Source organism: Oncorhynchus kisutch, linkage group LG10 (assembly GCF_002021735.2).
Source record: "Oncorhynchus kisutch isolate 150728-3 linkage group LG10, Okis_V2, whole genome shotgun sequence".
Lineage (NCBI taxonomy): Eukaryota > Metazoa > Chordata > Actinopteri > Salmoniformes > Salmonidae > Oncorhynchus > Oncorhynchus kisutch.
The window spans coordinates 17,515,862-17,536,011 of NC_034183.2; the positions used below are offsets into that span (position 1 = coordinate 17,515,862).

The 20,150-nt window shown below is 43.0% G+C and overlaps 1 protein-coding gene across 3 annotated transcripts in view; it reads right to left on the bottom strand.

Annotated features, from left to right (window-relative positions):
• Window positions 1-18,877: 18,877 nt before the first annotated feature.
• Window positions 18,878-20,150, bottom strand: part of LOC109897836 (DNA-directed RNA polymerase, mitochondrial) — a 40,832-nt gene continuing 39,559 nt past the window's right edge. For all 3 annotated transcript variants that reach the window (XM_020492439.2, XM_020492441.2, XM_031833228.1), the window contains one exon: window positions 18,878-19,374. In XM_020492439.2, the coding sequence (XP_020348028.1) occupies window positions 19,325-19,374 (50 nt within the window). In that variant the 3' untranslated portion in view covers window positions 18,878-19,324. The remainder of the gene's footprint in view (window positions 19,375-20,150) is intronic.

Sequence of the window (20,150 nt, forward strand, 5' to 3'; positions counted from 1 at the left end):
TGCAGAGAGAAGAGAGAGAGGGAGAAGGGGAAGGAGGAATAGAGAGGGGGAAAGGGAGAGAGAATATGGAGAGAGGGGGTAAGTTTTAGTGGGTTTTATTACACCCCCAGCCCCACACACTTAATTATACTGGATTTTATATACTGGAGTTTCCTGGTAGATTTTCCCCACATGTTCCATTATTCTCTACAGTAGCTGAAAGGGAATAGGAGAGATACTTAATGGTGCAGTTACGAGTGCCTCTCTCACTTTATAACTACTGGTGGATGCTACCCACTTTATATGTAAACTGAGTGTACAAAACATTAGGAACAACTACTCTTTCCATGACGTAGTCTAACCAAGTGAATCCAGGTGAAAGCCATGATCCCTTAAATCCACGTTAGTCAGAGTAGATGAAGGTGAGGAGACAGGTAAAATAAGTATTTTTAAGCCTTGAGACAACTGAGACATGGATTGTGTATGTGTGCCATTCAGAGCGTGAATGGGCAAGACAAAAGATTTATACGGGGAATGGTAGTAGGTGCCAGGTGCACTGGTTTGAGCGAGACAAGAACTGCAACGCTGCTGGGTTTTTCACGCAGCAGTTTCCCGTGTGTATCAAGAATGGTGCACCACTCAAAGGATATCCAGCCAACTTGACACGATAGTGGGAAGCATTGTATTGAACCTTATAAAGTCTGTGCCCCAACGAATTGAGGCTGTTCTGAGGGCAAAAGGGCTGCAACTCAATATTAGGAAGGTGTTCCTAATGTTTTGTACACTCAGTGTATATACTGTATTCTAGTCAAGGCCTATCCTATAAAACCTCTGCTGTACACACCGTTTCTATTCATATACTGGCCATTATGTCCATACACACCATTATATTTATTTTCTTTTTCTTTCTTGGATTTGTGTGTATTGTTTTGTATTGTCAGGTATTAATGCCCTGCTGCAGGAACACAAGCATTTCGCTACACCCGCGATAACATCTGCTAAATATGTGTATGTGACCAATACAATTTGATTTGATTTGAGATGGAAGCTGGTATGAGATACATTTACGACATGTGGTATGTAAGCATGTACATTTCTCTGTGCCAAAATCTTTTCATTCAATACAAATACTACATATTGCATGTTTTGGGTAGTCAAATGGTTAACATTAGAGGAGCAACTAAAACGTTTTAAAAAATGACTCTGACTTTCATTATTGTCATGTGTATAATAACTACTACGTGTAATCTTTTAGAATGGGTCTTATTTGTAGTAAATATCCATTATAACCTGCAGGTGAAGATGAAGTTTCTAATGTTTTAGAATTGTATTTACTTTACTATTGAAAGGAAAACACATAAAGAAAATGTCAGTCACACTTTATTTTCTAGATAGTCCATCTGCAGATGCTCTGCAGATGGTCATACTATCAACAAAATGATCTGTTGATCAACAACTGCTGGCTAAGTTTATGGTTAGGGCTAGGGTAAGGGTTAAGTTTATGGTTAGGGTTAGGTTTAGAACAAAGATTAAGGTTAGGGTTAGGGCTAAGGTATGGGTTAAGTTTAGGTTTAGGGTAAGGGTTAGGGTTAGGGTAAGGGTTAAGTTTAGGGTTAGAATAAGGATTAGGGCTAGGGTTAGTAGATAGTTAGTTGAAATATTGCTAATCATCTGTAGAGCATCTACAGATGAACTATCCAATTAAAGTGTGACCTAAATGGCAGTATAGCAAATGGAATTTGTATCTGATATAATTTTCTGATATTTTGAACTGAAAGCATGGAAGAATAAGTTGATAGGATGAAGAGGTTACACTTCCTTACAGTGTCTTTTTAATGAGAAATCTATATAAATAGGATTTGTTCTGAACAATAAGTATTTTCTGAAAATGTGCTTTACTTCGACTGATTCTAAATGTTTCAAATCATGTTGCATGCATTTTGACACGAGGGAGAATCGAAACAACTTGTTTTGTCAATTCTAAGGCACATACATTTTTTATAAATATATATATAAAATCAAACACATTTCCCCCATGTATAGTTTCAAGGGCCTACACACTAGATCTCACAATCACCAATATAATATAATAATATCATCATGTGGTGTATTATATACCATTGTACCTGAGTGTGGATGAGGAGGAAGCCCTCTGTCTTTGACTTGTTCACAGTTTTTACTCTGGCCCTCATAGACAACATGCTGAGGGCCCCAGGTGCTCCAGTAGGGGCCGGTCGAGGGCTCCTTGAAGAGCCCACTTGTTGGTCCACCTGAGGTGGGCGAGGAAGAGGATGAGGAAAAGGATGGCCCTGCCGAGCGCAGCAGGTTGTCTATGAGGAAGCTCTTCCCAGAGATGCCAAAGCCTGGATGAGTAGGTGATCCTGCCGCCATATTCTCCCTCTGACCACCGATCATCCTGTTCACTGTGACCCTAAGGAACGCTCCCTCACCCGATTAAGGAAACCCCCGCACCTCTTTGATTCAGAGGGGTTGGGTTAAATGCGGAATACACATTTCAGTTGAATGCATTCAGTTGTACAACTGACTAGGTATCCCCCTTTCCCTTTCACTCACCTCACAGTACAGCCCATTAGTCTCAGCAGCCACAGAGCCAAGTTACAGAAGAGACTCAAATCTGAGATATAATCCCTTCAAGTCTCCCCAGACCAGGGCCAACTTCATTGAAGTCGCTGGGAAAAGAAAAGCTCTCTCTCTCTCTTCTTCTCTTCTCTCTTTCTCTTCTCCTCCAGGGTCTGCACTTTGCTCCAGGGCTACCGTGTGATTGGCTAAGAGGTTCTAATGTGATTCTCAATTCAGATAAGACTGGGTGCTTTCTGGAGTGGCAGAAGGTGGGCCCGTCTCCATTCATTATGTCAACTTGCCTATTAAATGATAGACACCAGATCAAATGGACTGCTGGCCAAAGTTAACGTGCACCAAGCATATTTCTCAGTCCTGCAGTAAATAGTTCTCTTTTCTGCAGCTACCTTAGAGCAGCCATTGTGTCCCATAGAAAGGCATGGAAATGAAATAGTTTGCAGCTCATTTGTGCGCACAATGCATAATACTATTATTTGGTTTGGTTTGATCTAGGTCACTGTTTTACGTATGAATTTTGATGCAAGATAACATAACTAGAAAAAAAGTGAATTCCCACAAAGAATGTACATTGCCTTCTCATATCTTTACTTTTCAAGAGTTAATCATTTTATAATTATTCTGATTGAGTAATACCGTGCACATTTGACATAGAATTTAAATATCTGCTACATTTTTTAAATGAAATGTTTTGGTCAAGAATGAAATTTGATCTCAATTACACTTAACTTTAATTGACCACCAGATACAGAATATGAATGTTGTGAATGACCGATTCAATCAGGTCATTCATATTTCATGTTTAACTCTATGAATATGCCATTCCATTGACTCTGTTCCAGCCATTATTATGAGCCATCCTCCCCTCAGCAGCCTCCACTGATTCAGGGGAAGCCGAACTGGAACTCGAACCCGGGTTTGTTGTTATAGATTTATTGAATTTCAGAGGCACAGTTGAAGCGTTACAGGATATACATGGTATAGTACTGTATACACTGTCCAATTAAATGTTCCCTTGCAGGTTCCTTCTCGACAATGCAAATACAACAAGAAATAATAAAAGATAAGAATATGAACATAAAGTAAATGGTTCAGTAGAATAGAATAAAAATGTTAGAATAAGTATAATACAGGAAGGCACAAATTATAGTGCAATATTTACACGTGGTTTGGGGAAGGGGGGATTTGGGGAAGGTGGGGTTGATATGTGTGTAGCATGATTTTATATGTGTGTGTGTGAGGGGGGGGGGTGTTTGCGCGAGTGCGTGTGTGGTATATATTAGCCAATGGGTGGCTGGCATCATGTGTAACCATATGACCCTGAGCTGACTGCTCCGGCTAATGACACAGCCTCATAATAGAGGAGCTGGGGGAAAGGAGGACATGTCCAGGCAAAGCGAGGCGAGGGGGTGCACGGTTCGGGGGACACCTCATGCTGGGCATGGAAAATGTCCCAGACAGCCAGAGCCATTGTCTGGCCGCCAGGGAGCCAAAGGTTGCTTGTAATCAGATTTGAGGTTTTATATTCTCCAGACTGGTGGAAAAAGCAACTGTGGTGTCTTGTTTGAGGGGTGTTAGTGGGCTCAGGCTGTGCTATCTACCTCTGTGTGTACCTAATGCCTGTTTACATGCTCCACATTGGCTGCTGTTTGTGATACTGGCCTAGGCTTTTGTCTGTTGCCAACAGGAACCATTTGTTCGTGACACAGTGAGCCACAGGCAGCAGTGTGGGACTATTTATCTCTAAATAAGTCAACCTTGCAAATAAAAAAAGTATATAATAAGCTGCATCTCTGATGATACTGCCTGCAAGATGAGTACACTGTTGTTTTTATCTGCAATGTGTTTGAGATTATTCAGTTTAAGGGATAAACAATTTGTTCTTTTTTGGGTTTGGGGTTTTAGGTTTAATTTATTTGCACCAAAGAAAACAAGTTAAAGACACAACAGTACAGATAAAAACTGGTGTGCAGGTGAGGTTGGAAACCCAAAAGGGCTTAAATGAAAACCACACCAAAAAAACTATATACAAATATTAGTACCAAAAAAGTTTGTTCAATCAGTTAAACAAAGAATACTAATTACAAATGTTGATAGTATACTGAATATACAGGAAAAACATGTTTGATTATGTGTGTGTGTGTGTGTGTGTGTGTGTGTGTGTGTGTGTGTGTGAGTGTGTGTGTGTGTGAGAGCTAGGCTACATGGAGGAGACTACTGGGTAGTTTGGATCATCGGTCTGACCCCTAGTCTTCACTTGAAGTTATTGAGTGATGATGACATTTTGTCAAAGTGAAGATAGGAATTCCAGAGTATGGAACCTCTGTATCTGCTAGCTAGAGCAATGTGAGGCGCGGCAGAGGGGAGGGTGAAGGTTATTGAGGAATTCCAGAGCATGGAACCTCTGTATCTGCTAGCTGGAGCAATGTGAGGCGCGGCAGAGGGGAGGGTGAAGGTTATTGAGGAATTCCAGAGTATGGAACCTCTGTATCTGCTAGCTAGAGCAATGTGAGGTGTGGCAGAGGGGAGGGTGAAGATTATTGAGGAATTCCAGAGTATGGAACCTCTGTATCTGCTAGCTAGAGAATTGACTATGTGAGGCACGGCAGAGGGGAGGGTGAAGGTTATTGAGGAATTCCAGAGTATGGAACCTATGTATCTGCTAGCTAGAGAATTGACTATGTGAGGCACGGCAGAGGGGAGGGTGAAGGTTATTGAGGAATTCCAGAGTATGGAACCTCTGTATCTGCTAGCTAGAGCAATGTGAGGTGTGGCAGAGGGGAGGGTGAAGATTATTGAGGAATTCCAGAGTATGGAACCTCTGTATCTGCTAGCTAGAGAATTGACTATGTGAGGCACGGCAGAGGGGAGGGTGAAGGTTATTGAGGAATTCCAGAGTATGGAACCTATGTATCTGCTAGCTAGAGAATTGACTATGTGAGGCACGGCAGAGGGGAGGGTGAAGGTTATTGAGGAATTCCAGAGTATGGAACCTCTGTATCTGCTAGCTAGAGAATTGACTATTTGAGGCACGGCAGAGGGGAGGGTGAAGGTTATTGCAGTGTCGTGTTGAATGCATGGATTTGGGAATGAACATGGAAGAATCCATTGAAAGTTTCGGTAGGCTGTCTGGGAAGTATATGTATTTGTAGATGAAGGTTCATGGAGTATATTAATGGACAATATATTGAGTTTCTTAAACAGAGGGGCAGATGGAGCCAAGTAGTTAAAGGGGGTGGCTAGTCCTGCAAATTTCTTCTATGTTATGAGTCATTTGGGTAGGTAGGAAGCATGTGTAATAGCCCAGACAATATTGCAGTAAATGAGATATGAGTAACTTAAGCTGTAGTATAGTGTTAGGAAGCAAGGCTGATGAACCAATCCACTAATCTTTCTGATGATACAAATTTGCTGCATATGCTTTTTCCAGGATAACTTTTCATCAACTACAACACCTAGGAATCTAGTGAATTAAACCTGGTCCATTTCATTCTCACCAATTGAGATTCTGGCTCTTACATTTTTTTCTTTCTTATTCTTACCAGTGAATACAACGCAGTTGGTTTCTTTTTTACATTTAAAGATAATCTGATTATATGGAACCATTCAGAAAACTTGGTCATGCCTGAGTTGGCTTCATTGATTAGTGAATCGAAATTCTTGTGTGATAAAACCAAGTTGGTATCATCAGCAAAGAGAATGGGTCATTGATATAGATTAGGAATAACACAGGTCTAAGGATCGAACCCTGTGGAATGCCACAGGATATCCTGGCCCTGGTAGATGCACAACCATTTGCATATACAAATTGTTCTCTATCATGAACATAATTATATAAGATCATGAAAACCGTAATAATGTAATTTAGCAAATAATATTTCATGATCAACTGTGTCTAACGCATTGGATAAATCTAGGGGGTAAAATGCTATGCCTCTGCTAAGTAACAACAATTATTATTTCCTTGATGATATTGACTGTGCTTGTCAACAAATGGATTGTACATGGATTGCAATCTTGTAAGACTTGATATTTGGCATGAAAAGCATCGTTAGGATTCACAACTTGTTAATGGGACAGATTCCAAGGTAGCATTCCAAGGGAAGTAGGTATAATTGAGACATCGGGATTGCGGCTCTTGAAAATACCCTGAAAACAAGTTCCTGTGAATTCATTTGATGTCCATTCTGCTCTCTATTGGAGAGAAAAAGTGAGGTCCCCCATTCAGAGCTCCACAATGATCCTGTTGAGATCCAGCACTTTGCAGACCAGCTGAGCTTCTTTCTGTCCCTGGTCTCTAAAAAAGATACCGGGCCATTGCACACTCAATTGATATTCCACCACTCAAACTTAATATCATGAATGGAGGTGCAGACTCTATGAATCAGAAGACAATGCGCTTAGCTTAGCAGCAAACTGGCACTTTGTATGGTGTCTGTGGCAGCAGTGAGGAAGTGTCTAATGTGAGGCTCACAATTGTGCTTCTATAGAGTTCTAATGAGCTTCAGTGTGGAGGATGAATGGTCGGGGCCTTTCAGTGTGAGGGCCAGGGAGCGAGTTCTGTGCACACCCACACAATGGAAGCAAGAGGAGGGGAGGCAGGCAGGCACTGCACTGCAGTAACACTGCAAAGCTATGCCATTACAAGACCCACGATTGAGAGATAAAATAGAACCCCATGCTGAATAAATACTGAAATGTGTGGTTTTGAAGCTGCAGTCATTGTTCTGAATTAATTGAATCTGTCATCTAAGTACATACTGTACATCCACCCATCATTTAAAAATTGTTTTTAATCACCTTTATTTAACCAGGTAGGCTAGCTGAGAACAAGTTCTTATTTACAACTGCGACCTGGCCAAGATAAAGCAAAGCAGTTCAACACATACAACAACACAGAGTTACACATGGAATAAACAAACATACAGTCAATAATACAATAGAAAAAGTCTATATACAGTGTGTGCAAATGAGGTAGGATAAGGGAGGTAAGGCAATAAATAGGCCCTAGTGGCGAAATAATTACAATATAGCAATTAAACACTGGAGTGATAGATGTGCAGAAGATGAATGTGCAAGTAGATATACTGGGGTGCATAGGAGCAAAATAAATAAATACAGTATGGGGATGAGGTAGTTGGGTGGGCTATTTACAGATGGGCTGTGTACAGCTGCAACGATCGGTAAGCTGCTCTGACAGCTGGTGCTTAAAGTTAGTGAGGGAGATATGAGTCTCCAGCTTCAGTGATTTATGCAGTTCGTTCCAGTCATTGGTAGCAAAGAACTGGAAGGAAAGGTGACCAAAGGAGGAACTGGCCAGTGAAATATACCTGCTGGAGCATTTGCTACAGGTGGGTGCTGCAATGGTGACCAGTGAGCAGAGATAAGGCGGGGCTTTACCTAGAAAAGATTTATAGATGACCTGGGGGCCAGCCAACGAGATCATACAGGTCGCAGTGGTGGGTAGTATATGGGGCTTTGGTGACAAAACGGATGGCACTGTGATAGACTGCATCCAATTTGCTGAGTAGAGTGTTGGAGGCTATTTTGTAAATGACATCGCCGAAGTCAAGGAATGGTAGGATAGTCAGTTTTACGAGGGTAAGTTTGGCGGCGTGAGTGAAGGATACTTTGTTGCAGAATAGAAGTGGATTCTCGATTTAATTTTGGATTGGAGATGTTTGATGTGAGTCTGGAAGGAGAGTTTACAGTCTAACCATTTGTAGTTGTTCACATAATCTAAGTCAGAACTGTCCAGAGTAGTGATGCTGGACGTCCGGGCAGGTGCAGGCTGCGATCGGTTGAAGAGCATGCATTTAGTTTTACTTGCATTTAAGAGCAGTTGGAGGCCACGGAAGGAGGGTTGTGTGGCATTGAAGCTCGTCTGGAGGTTAGTTAAAACAGTGTCCAAAGAAGGGCCAGAAGTATACAGGAGTATCATAGTGTGCCTCTGTGTGTGTGTGTATTTGCTGTTGCCCCAGCACGTGACCGTGACACTGGGCTGATGTCTCCTCAGACTTGCATGATTATTATCCATGAGTATCAGACATCTTCATAACAGCTGCAGAGAGAATTGGGAAATTGCAATTAAAGATGATGGAAAATAAATAAATGCTCTGTAATTCACCCTGGGGGAAACAAAAAAAATTATAATGTATTCTTTAAAAGCATATTTATCATTATAGAGGTACATCTTAACCCCACAACTGCTCACGAGATAGCTGTTACAGATTGGTGCCCCCCTAACATAGGAAAGAGCAGGAAGCCTGTTGGGGAAATTCTTACACAGGGACACTCAAAGTCAATCGTAAATGAATACTCCTTCATTTGTCAGAGCGCTGGAGAGGTTCCAACCAACTCAATACAGCATAGTACACATATTAATCTCCCCTTTGGCAGCCCCAGCAGTTGTCCTATAAACGGCTATACACAGACAAGTTCTATTTGCATGATTTAGCATCATTACCATTTTGTTTCATTCATGTGACTGACCAATACTGGTTCATAACATGTGACAGACCAATATCTCACGAGGCTTCTTCTCTGTAAGCTGAGACCTTGAAACTGAGATATCTTTTGTAGTTCTCAAAACAAGGTCTGGGCGTCCTGCCAAATTGCAGATACTGATAAGTGAGGATTCGTTAAATCCGTCACTTGCATGAACACAGAAATTGGTTATTAGAACAACACATGAATAGAACACAGAAATGAGTTATAATGAAAGCACATTACAAGCCACTGAAGGGGGTTTGGGAATCAATATCACAATAGAGCCTGTAGCCTTTGGGGAGAGAAGCAAGCATGCAGACCACAACCCCATTGTCTAGCTCTGAAGACATTGCATTAGATGCAGGTGCATCCTATCCATTAGAATCGTATATGGCATTTAACATAACTTTCTGGGTATTGTGATACATGAATACACCACAGGCTGGTGGCCCCTTAATTGGGGAGGACAGGTTCATAGTAATAGCCCGTCATTACGTGTTTGATACCATTCCATTAACTCCATTACAGACATTATTATGAGCTGTCCTCCCCTCAGCAGCCTCCTGTGGAATACACTAATGTATTCAGGAGTGCAGGGATCATAGTCAGTGAATCTGAAGTAGGGTTGTAGGCTGTGCCAATGTTTGTTGAAATCTCTATTGTGGACCAATGTAATGTCAGTATTGAAGCGTCCAACATGTCCTAAATTAGCCAAACTAGCAGAGAAGGCCACCTTTGGTCTGGCTGTGTTATCTGTCTTCAGCTTCTCCACCTCTCTCTCACTGGCTGTCACTGGCTTTCTGGGATGCATTCTCTCTTCAGCTCCTCCACCTCTCTCTCACTGGCTGTCACTGGCTTTCAGGGATGCATTCTCTCTTCAGCTCCTCCACCTCTCTCTCACTGGCTTTCAGGGATACATTCTCTCTTCAGCTCCTCCACCTCTCTCACTGGCTTTCAGGGATGCATTCTCTCTTCAGCTCCTCCACCTTGATCCTTTGGAACAGCAGTTCAGCCTTAGTAACACTCTTAGTGACGCTCGTTCAAGGTCAGCCTAAGCTGTCTTTCAGTCTGGCCTCAGCTCTATTCTCTGTCCCACCACCATGTCTCTCGGGTTCTTCAGCTCAGTCCAGATGTCAGGGGTTGTAGCTCCATACTCCAAGACTTTGGATTTGTGATCAAATGTTTCATATGAGGGGGCAGTACGAAATGTCACCTTTTATTTTAATGTATTTTCATACATAGTTGTTCTACTGTTTAGAAATAAAAGCACTTGATGTATCCAGTCCCCTAGTTGAAGAAATCATCGGTATTTTGACAAATTCATTTCTAGTGTATTAAAGTAATAAAAAGTGTAGTATTTGGTCCCATATTCCTAGCATGCAATGGTTACATCAAGCTTGTGAATACAAACTTGGATACATTTAGAGCTCGTTGTGATTGTTTCTGATTATGTTTTGCCCATAGGAACCGGTTCAAAATACTGTCCTGAGTAAGGTGTATGAATATTTATTCTTAGATGTACACTCTCTCCAAGGGAAAAAAATAGACATCATAAAATGTATATTGATGAATGTAGAAATATACCTATGCTGATAGCAGTGTCAACTGCCTCCCCAGACTGCATTCAGTGGAACCACAGTGACATCACCTGTTCTGATCCAGTACTGCTACTAATAGATTGGTAAAATCTCTGTAATTCTCAATCATGCTCACTAGATGGCACCAAGAAAAAGAAATCAAACTAATATCCATTCCAAAAGCAGGATTTGTACTTACCGTTGAGCTGTATTGCAAACCTGAAGCATGTAGGTAACAAGCCCATAGGCTTGTTACCTACAATAAATATCTTAAGTATCTTAACATCTTTTATATCTTTTATTTACCCTTTAACTAGGCAAGTCAGATAAGAACAAATTCTTATTTCAATGACGCCTACTGGGGAACAGTGGGTTAACTGCCTTGTTCAGGGGCAGAACAACAGGTTTTCACCTTGTCAGCTCGGGGATTTGATCCAGCAACCTGTTACTGGCCCAACACTCTAACCACTAGGCTGGCTACCTGCCGCCCCAAATAATGATTGTCTGTATTGATGTGATCTCTCACCATTTAATACATACATACTTTCTAGACAAGTAAGCTGTCATAGCTCCTGCACAGGACAAATGAAGATCGTATAATGACAACAAGTATGTTATTGGAAGTGACATGTGACATTCAAGGATAACTGTCACTATGGGGGGGCTTGTACAGTATTATAGCCCAGAGGAGCTGAAAAATGCTCTGGGGACAGAGAATATAGCCATTTCCCCCAGCTAGTTTTAATTCAGATACAAATACCCTGAGGTAGCAACCAACACTGACTCTCACTGCTTAAGGGGGAAATCCAATCAAAAACAATGTATTTTGTATTTGTATTACTAGTCCACTGTTGATACAGTCCTAAAATGTTTTACATGTCAGCAGTCAAGTTTTCAAGATATTGGACTTTCAAGAAGCAAAGTGTCAAAAAAAATGTTGATCATATTACTCCAGTGCTAGCCTCCCTACACTGGCTTCCTGTCAAAGCAAGGGCTGATTTCAAGGTTTTACTGCTAACCTACAAAGCATTACATGGGCTTGCTCCTACCTATCTCTCTGATTTGGTCCTGCCGTACATACCTACACGTACGCTACGGTCACAAGACGCAGGCCTCCTAATTGTCCCTAGAATTTCTAAGCAAACAGCTGGAGGCAGGGCTTTCTCCTATAGAGCTCAATTTTTATGGAACGGTCTGCCTACCCATGTCAGAGACGCAAACTCGGTCTCAACCTTTAAGTCTTTACTGAAGACTCATCTCTTCAGTGGGTCATATGATTGAGTGTAGTCTGGCCCAGGAGTGGGAAGGTGAACGGAAAGGCTCTGGAGCAACGAACCGCCCTTGCTGTCTCTGCCTGGCCGGTTCCCCTCTTTCCACTGCGATTCTCTGCCTCTAACCCTATTGCAGGGACTGAGTCACTGGCTTACTGGGGCCCTCTGACACCGTCCCTGGGAGGGGTGCATCACCTGAGTGGGTTGAGTCACTGATGTGATCATCCTGTCTGGGTTGGCCACCTTCCTCATCAATCTACACGCAATACACCATAACGACAAAGCAAAAACAGTTATTTTTTTCCTTCTGCATATCTATGAACATTAAAAAACAATTAAAAAAAAAAAAAAAAAATATATATATACACACACACACACACACACACACACACACACACACACACACACACACACACACACACACACAGTGAGGGAAAAGTATTTGATCCACTGCTGATTTTGTAAGTTTTCCCACTGACAAAGAAATGTTCAGTCTAATTTTAATGGTAGGTTTATTTGAACAGTGAGAGACAGTAATAACAACAAAAAAATTGCCTCGAAACCTTAATGACTTGGAGAAGATCTGCAAAGAGGAGTGGGACAAAATTCCTCCTGAGATTTGTGCAAACTTGGTGGCCAACTACAAGAAACATCTGACCTCTGTGATTGCCAACACAGAGGTCAGATGTTTCTTGTAGTTGGCCACCAAGTTTGCACAAATCTCAGGAGGAATTTTGTCCCACTCCTCTTTGCAGATCTTCTCCAAGTCATTAAGGTTTCGAGGCTGACGTTTGGCAACTCGAACCTTCAGCTCCCTCTACAGATTTTCTATGGGATTAAGGTCTGGAGACCGGCTAAACCACTCCAGGACCTTAACATGCTTTTTCTTGAGTCACTCCTTTGTTGCCTTGGCCGTGTGTTTTGGGTCAATGTCATGCTGGAATACCCATCCACGACCCATTTTCAATGCCCTGGCTGAGGGAAGCAGGTTCTCACCCAAGATTTGACGGTACATGGCCCCGTCCATCCTCCCTTTGATGCGGTGAAGTTGTCCTGTCCCCTTAGCAGAAAAACACCCCCAAAACATAATGTTTCCACCTCCATGTTTGAAGGTGGGGATGATGTTCTAGGCAGCATTCCTCCTCCTCCAAACACGGCGAGTTGAGTTGATGCCAAAGAGCTCCATTTTAGTCTCATCTGACCACAACACTTGTCACCCAGTTGTCCTCTGAATCATTCAGATGTTCATTGGCAAACTTCAGACGGGCATGTATATGTGCTTTCTTGAGCAGGGGGACCTTGCACGCGCTGCAGGATTTCAGTCCTCCACGGCGTAAGTGTGTTACCAATTGTTTTCTTGGTGACTATGGTCCCAGCTGCCTTGAGATCATTGACAAGATCCCCCAGTGTAGTTCTGGGCTGATTCCTCACCGTTCTCATGATCATTGCAACTCCACGAGGTGAGATCTTGCATGGAGCCCCAGGCCGAGGGAGATTGACAGTTCTTTTGTGTTTCTTCCATTTGCGAATATATCGCACCAACTGTTGTCACCTTCTCACCAAGCTGCTTGGCGATGGTCTTGTAGCCCATTCCAGCCTTGTGTAGGTCTACAATCTTGTCCCTGACATCCTTGGAGAGCTCTTTGGTCTTGGCCATGAGTTTAGAGAGTTTAGAATCGGATTGATTGATTACTTCTGTGGACAGGTGTCTTTTATACAGGTAACAAGCTGAGAGTGTGCTCCTAATCTCAGCTCGTTACCTGTATAAAAGACACCTGGGAGCCAGAAATCTTTGATTGAGAGGGTGTCAAATACTTATTTCCCTCATTAAAATGCAAATCATTTTATAAAATTTTTGATATGCGTTTTTCTTGAGTTTTTTGTTATTCTGTCTCTCACTGTTCAAATAAACCTGCCATTAAAATTAGACCGATAATTTCTTTGTCAGTGGGCAAACGTACAAAATCAGCAGGGGATTAAATACTTTTTTCCCTTACTGTATATCACATTTACATAAGTATTCAGATCCTTGACTCAGTACTTTGTTGAAGCACCTTTGGCAGCGATTACAGCCTCGAGTGTTCTTGTGTATGACACTACAAGCTTGGCACACCTGTATCCTGGAAGGACATTGACCTCATCCCGTCAGTTGAGGATGCCTGGTCATTCTTTAAAAGTAACTTCCTCACCATTTTAGATAAGCATGCTCCGTTCAAAAAATGCAGAACTAAGAACAGATACAGCCCGTGGTTCACTCCAGACCTGACTGCCCTCGACCAGCACAAAAACATCCTGTGGCGGACTGCAATAGCATCGAATAGTCCCCGTGATATGCAACTGTTCAGGGAAGTCAGGAACCAATACACGCAGTCAGTCAGGAAAGCTAAGGCCAGCTTCTTCAGGCAGAAGTTTGCATCCTGTAGCTCCAACTCCAAAAAGTTCTGGGACACTGAAGTCCATGGAGAACAAGAGCACCTCCTCCCAGCTGCCCACTGCACTGAGGCTAGGTAACACGGTCACCACCGATAAATCCATGATTATCGAAAACTTCAATAAGCATTTCTCAACGGCTGGCCATGCCTTCCGCCTGGCTACTCCAACCTCGGCCAACAGCTCCGCCCCCCCCCCGCAGCTCCTCGCCCAAGCCTCTCCAGGTTCTCCTTTACCCAAATCCAGATAGCAGATGTTCTGAAAGAGCTGCAAAACCTGGACCCGTACAAATCAGCTGGGCTTGACAATCTGGACCCTCTATTTCTGAAACTATCCGCCGCCATTGTCGCAACCCCTATTTCAACCTCTCTTTCATATCGTCTGAGATCCCCAAGGATTGGAAAGCTGCCACAGTCATCCCCCTCTTCAAAGGGGGAGACACCCTGGACCCAAACTGTTACAGACCTATATCCATCCTGCCCTGCCTATCTAAGGTCTTCGAAAGTCAAGTCAACAAACAGGTCACTGACCATCTCGAATCCCACCGTACCTTCTCCGCTGTGCAATCTGGTTTCCGAGCCGGTCACGGGTGCACCTCAGCTACACTCAAGGTACTAAACGATATCATAACCGCCATCGATAAAAGACAGTACTGTGCAGCCGTCTTCATCGACCTTGCCAAGGCTTTCGACTCTGTCAATCACCATATTCTTATCGGCAGACTCAGTAGCCTCGGTTTTTCAGATGACTGCCTTGCCTGGTTCACCAATTACTTTGCAGACAGAGTTCAGTGTGTCAAATCGGAGGGCATGCTGTCCGGTCCTCTGGCAGTCTCTATGGGGGTGCCACAGGGTTCAATTCTCGGGCCGACTCTTTTCTCTGTATATATCAATGATGTTGCTCTTGCTGCGGGCGATTCCCTGATCCACCTCTACGCAGAGGACACCATTCTATATACTTTCGGCCCGTCATTGGACACTGTGCTATCTAACCTCCAAACGAGCGTCAATGCCATACAACACTCCTTCCGTGGCCTCCAACTGCTCTTAAACGATGGTAAAACAAAATGCATGCTTTTCATCCCATCGCTGACTGCACCCGCATGCCCGACTAGCATCACCACCCTGGATGGTTCCGACCTTGAATATGTGGACATCTATAAGTACCTAGGTGTCTGGCTAGACTGCAAACTCTCCTTCCAGACTCATATCAAACATCTCCAATCGAAAATCAAATCAAGAGTCGGCTTTCTATTCCGCAACAAAGCCTCCTTCACTCACGCCGCCAAGCTTACCCTAGTAAAACTGACTATCCTACCGATCCTCGACTTCGGCGATGTCATCTACAAAATGGCTTCCAACACTCTACTCAGCAAACTGGATGCAGTCTATCACAGTGCCATCCGTTTTGTCACTAAAGCACCTTATACCACCCACCACTGCGACTTGTATGCTCTAGTCGGCTGGCCCTCGCTACATATTCGTCGCCAGACCCACTGGCTCCAGGTCATCTACAAGTCCATGCTAGGTAAAGCTCCGCCTTATCTCAGTTCACTGGTCACGATGGCAACACCCATCCGTAGCACGCGCTCCAGCAGGTGTATCTCACTGATCATCCCTAAAGCCAACACCTCATTTGGCCGCCTTTCGTTCCAGTACTCTGCTGCCTGTGACTGGAACGAATTGCAAAAAGTCTCCAACTTCAGCGATTTTATCTCCCTCACCAACTTCAAACATCAGCTATCTGAGCAGCTAACCGATCGCTGCAGATGTACATAGTCTATTGGTAAATAGCCCACCCATTTTCACCTACCTCATCCCCATACTGTTTTTATTCATTTACTTTTCTGCTCTTTTGCACAACAATATCTCTACCTGTACATGACCATCTGATCATTTATCACTCGTGTTAATCTGCTAAATTGTAATTATTCGCCTACCTACTCAAGATTATTTGAAGCGTGAGTAATTATCAGAATGACATTCAATTTCATGTAAAGCTTCAGGGTGCATGTCAGAGCAAAAACCAAGCCATGAGGTCAAAGGAATTGTCCGTAGAGCTCCGAGAAATGATTGTGTCGAGGCACAGATCTGGGGAATGGTACCAAAACATTTCTGCAGCATTGAAGGTCCCCAATAACACAGTGGCCTCCATCATTCTTAAATGGAAGAAGTTTGGAACTGCCAAGACTCTTCCTAGAGCTGGCCGTCCGGCCATACTGAGCAATCAGGGGAGAATGGCCTTGGTCCAGGGAGGTGACCAAGAACCTGATGGTCACTGACAGTGCTCTAGATTTCCTCTGTGGAGATGGGAGAACCTTCCAGAAGGACAACCATCTCTGCAGCACTCCACCAACCAGCCATTTGTGGTAGAGTGGCCAGACAAAAGCCACCCAGTAAAAGGCACATGACAGCCCGCTTGGAAAAGGGCCAAAAGGCACCTAAAGACTCTCAGACCATGAGAAACAAGATTCTCTGTTCTGATGAAACCAAGATTGAACTCTTTGGCCTGAATGTCAAGCATCACGTCTGAAGGAAACCTTGCACCAACCCTACAGTGAAGCATTATGGTGACAACATCATGCTGTGGGGATGTTTTTCAGCGACAGGGACTGGGAGACTAGTCAGGATCGAGGGAAAGATGAACGGAGCAATGTACAGAGAGATCCTTGATGAAAACCTGCTCCAGAGCGTTCAGGACCTCAGACTGGAGCAAAGGTTCCCCTTCCAACAGGACAACGACCCTAAGCACACAGCCAAGACAACGCAGGAGTGGCTTCGGGATCAGTCTCTGAATGTCCTTGTGGCCCAGCCAGAGCCCGGACATGAACCCGATTTGAACATCTCTGGAGTAACCTGAAACTAGCTGTGCAGCAATGCTCCCCATCCAACATGACAGAGCTTGGGAGGGTTTGCAGAGAGAAATGGGAGAAACTTCGCAAATACAGGTGTGCCAAGCTTGTAGTGTCATACCCAAGAACACTCGAGGCTGTAATCGCTGCCAAAGGTGCTTCAACAAAGTACTGAGTCAAGGATCTGAATACTTATGTAAATGTGATATACAGTAAGGGAAAAAAGTATTTAATCCCCTGCTGATTTTGTACGTTTGCCCACTGACAAAGAAATTATCGGTCTAATTTTAATGTCAGGTTTATTTGAACAGTGAGAGACAGAATATCAAAAAACTCCAGAAAAACGCATATAAAAAATGTTATAAAATGATTTGCATTTTAATGAGGGAAATAAGTATTTGACCCCCTCTCAATCAAAGATTTCTGGTTCCCAGGTGTCTTTTATACAGGTAACGAGCTGAGATTAGGAGCACACTCTCAGCTTGTTACCTGTATAAAAGACACCTGTCCACAGATTTTGTTTAATTTTTGTATTGTAACCTCTGTTGATATGACATTTCCTCCAGTGCAGTAAGGGTGAAATGAGGAGCTATTGTTCCATATGGGGTTAAGTTATCATGTGGACAGTGTGTTTGTAAGTATTCATATCTTTTTATGACAAATAAGGACATATTGTACCCAGATATTTGAAATGTTAGAAAGTCCATTCTAACTGAACATTGTAGTCTCTGTATTTTGTTTTTCTATAGAAAGCAGAGCTACTGGGCATTTCACTTGGTACTTACTGTACTCGTTTTATGCACTTTATTAAAACAGATTTATTTCACTTGGTTGTAATTTAAACTGAACTTTACTTGGTGACTTCATCTAGTGGAGATTTCCCTTCTACATAATCCTATTTAAGCTTCGACAGAATAAACCCCAAATTAGTTTGTGTCCTGTGCTTTTTACTTTCACCAGGCTACATGAAGAAGCCGGTTGTGGAGGTCCTGGGCTGGCGTGGATACATGTGGTCTGGGCCGTTTGGACGTGCTGATACATTTTCTAAAACGACGTTGGAGAAATTAACATTAAATTATCTGGCAACCGCTCTGGTGGACATTCCTGCCGTCAGTATGTCAATTGCACGCTCCCTCAAAACTTGAGACATCAGTGCCATTGTGTTGTGTGAAAAAACTGCACATTTTAGAGTGGCCTTTTATTGTACCACGCACAAAGTGCACCTGTGTGCACCATGCTGTTAAATCAGCTTCTTGATATGCCACACCTGTCAAGTGGATGGATTATTTTGGCAAAGGAGAAATGCTCACTGACAAAAAGAAATCCCTCAGAAGTGAACCATTTCTCCCCCCCCAGATGGCAACTGCAGATAGTTTGAAAACGTAATTTTTTTGTAAGGACAATTCATGACGTCCTCCCTCACAGCTACCTTTCCATCCATCCACCCACCCATTATTACTATTTTTTTCCCCTCTCAATGCGAGTGAGAATAACTGTCTCCGGTGGAAACTTGCAAGGTAAATGAGGTGTGGCTCTAAATGTCAGAGTGGGCATCTCTTCCTGGGTGCCTCAATCAATGAGAGGCAGTATCATGTGCTTAATCAGCCAGGTGTTAGAGGGAGGGAGGGAACAGGCAGATCAGAACACTGTGGAGAGAGATAGGGAGGAAACACACTGGTCACTCACACTCTTAGAAGTCTCTTTATAGTGAAGGTGTTCATTATGGGAGGACAGAGTCACCGGAACACACACGTATAACAACGCTCACATTTTCAGACAAGGGATATCATTCATTCTCTCACACACAACAGTAAAAGGGGAAATGTCAAAGCCTATATGAGCACTGTTGAGATTCTCTCCCGTCCAGAGTGGGGAAGCTGCTCTCATTTCCTTGTCTCCTCCCACACTGGTCTATGGCGGTCTTTCTGGGTGGGTCATTATGTGTGATGGAGCTGTTGCAGAAAGCCTTGGCTTCACCCATCGGGCAGTGGATCAGTCATCTGATGCCTGAGAGAGACAAGCCCTCCCAGTCCCCACACAGCCCTCTCAGTGTTCAGCCTCACAGTCTGTCAATCCTACTCATCCATTGGCTTTTGCATCCTGTTGCTCTGATTGTCAGTCTGTTCCTCTTAGCTGAAGAAGTACGTGGATTCCTTCACCTGCTGGAGATCAAAGTCGCCTGGGAGACAAGAACACAACCTCACGTCAGGGAAAAGGGGTAGGACGTAGTGGAGGATACATTAATGGGTAATGATTGTCTACGTTTTGATCGGTCAAATATTGTGGTCCAATTCTGAGTTTCCCTGACATATGGCTGTTGACTTCTATAGGACACTGTATAGGAGTCAATGTTCTCACTACCATTATATACAGTGAATTCGAAAAGTATTCAGACCCCTCACCAGTCTACACACAATACCCCAAAGTGACAAATAAAAAAAAGGTCAAACAGAAATACCTTATTTACATACAGTACCAGTCAAACGTTTGTACATCTGCTCATTCCAGGGTTTTTCTTTATTTTTTACATTGTAGAAGAATAGTGAAGCCCTCAAAATGATTCAATAACACATAGTGAATCATGTAGTAAGCAAAAAATATTTTATATTTGAGATTCTTCAAAGTAGCCACCCTTTGCCTTGACAGCTTTGCACACTCTTGGCATTCTCTGAACCAGCTTCATGAGGTAGTCACCTGGAATGCATTTCAATTAACGGGTGTGCCTTGTTAAAAAGTAAATGTTGTAAATTCTTAATGTGTTTGAGCCAATCAATTGTGTTGTGACAAGGTTGGGGTGGTACACAGAAGATAGCCCTATTTCATATTATGGCAAGAACAGCTCAAATAAGCAAAGAGAAACGGCAGTCGATCATTACTTTAAGACAAAGGTCAGTCAATGCGGAAAATTTCAAATAACCTTTCAAGTTTCTTTAAGTGCCGTCACAAAAACCATTT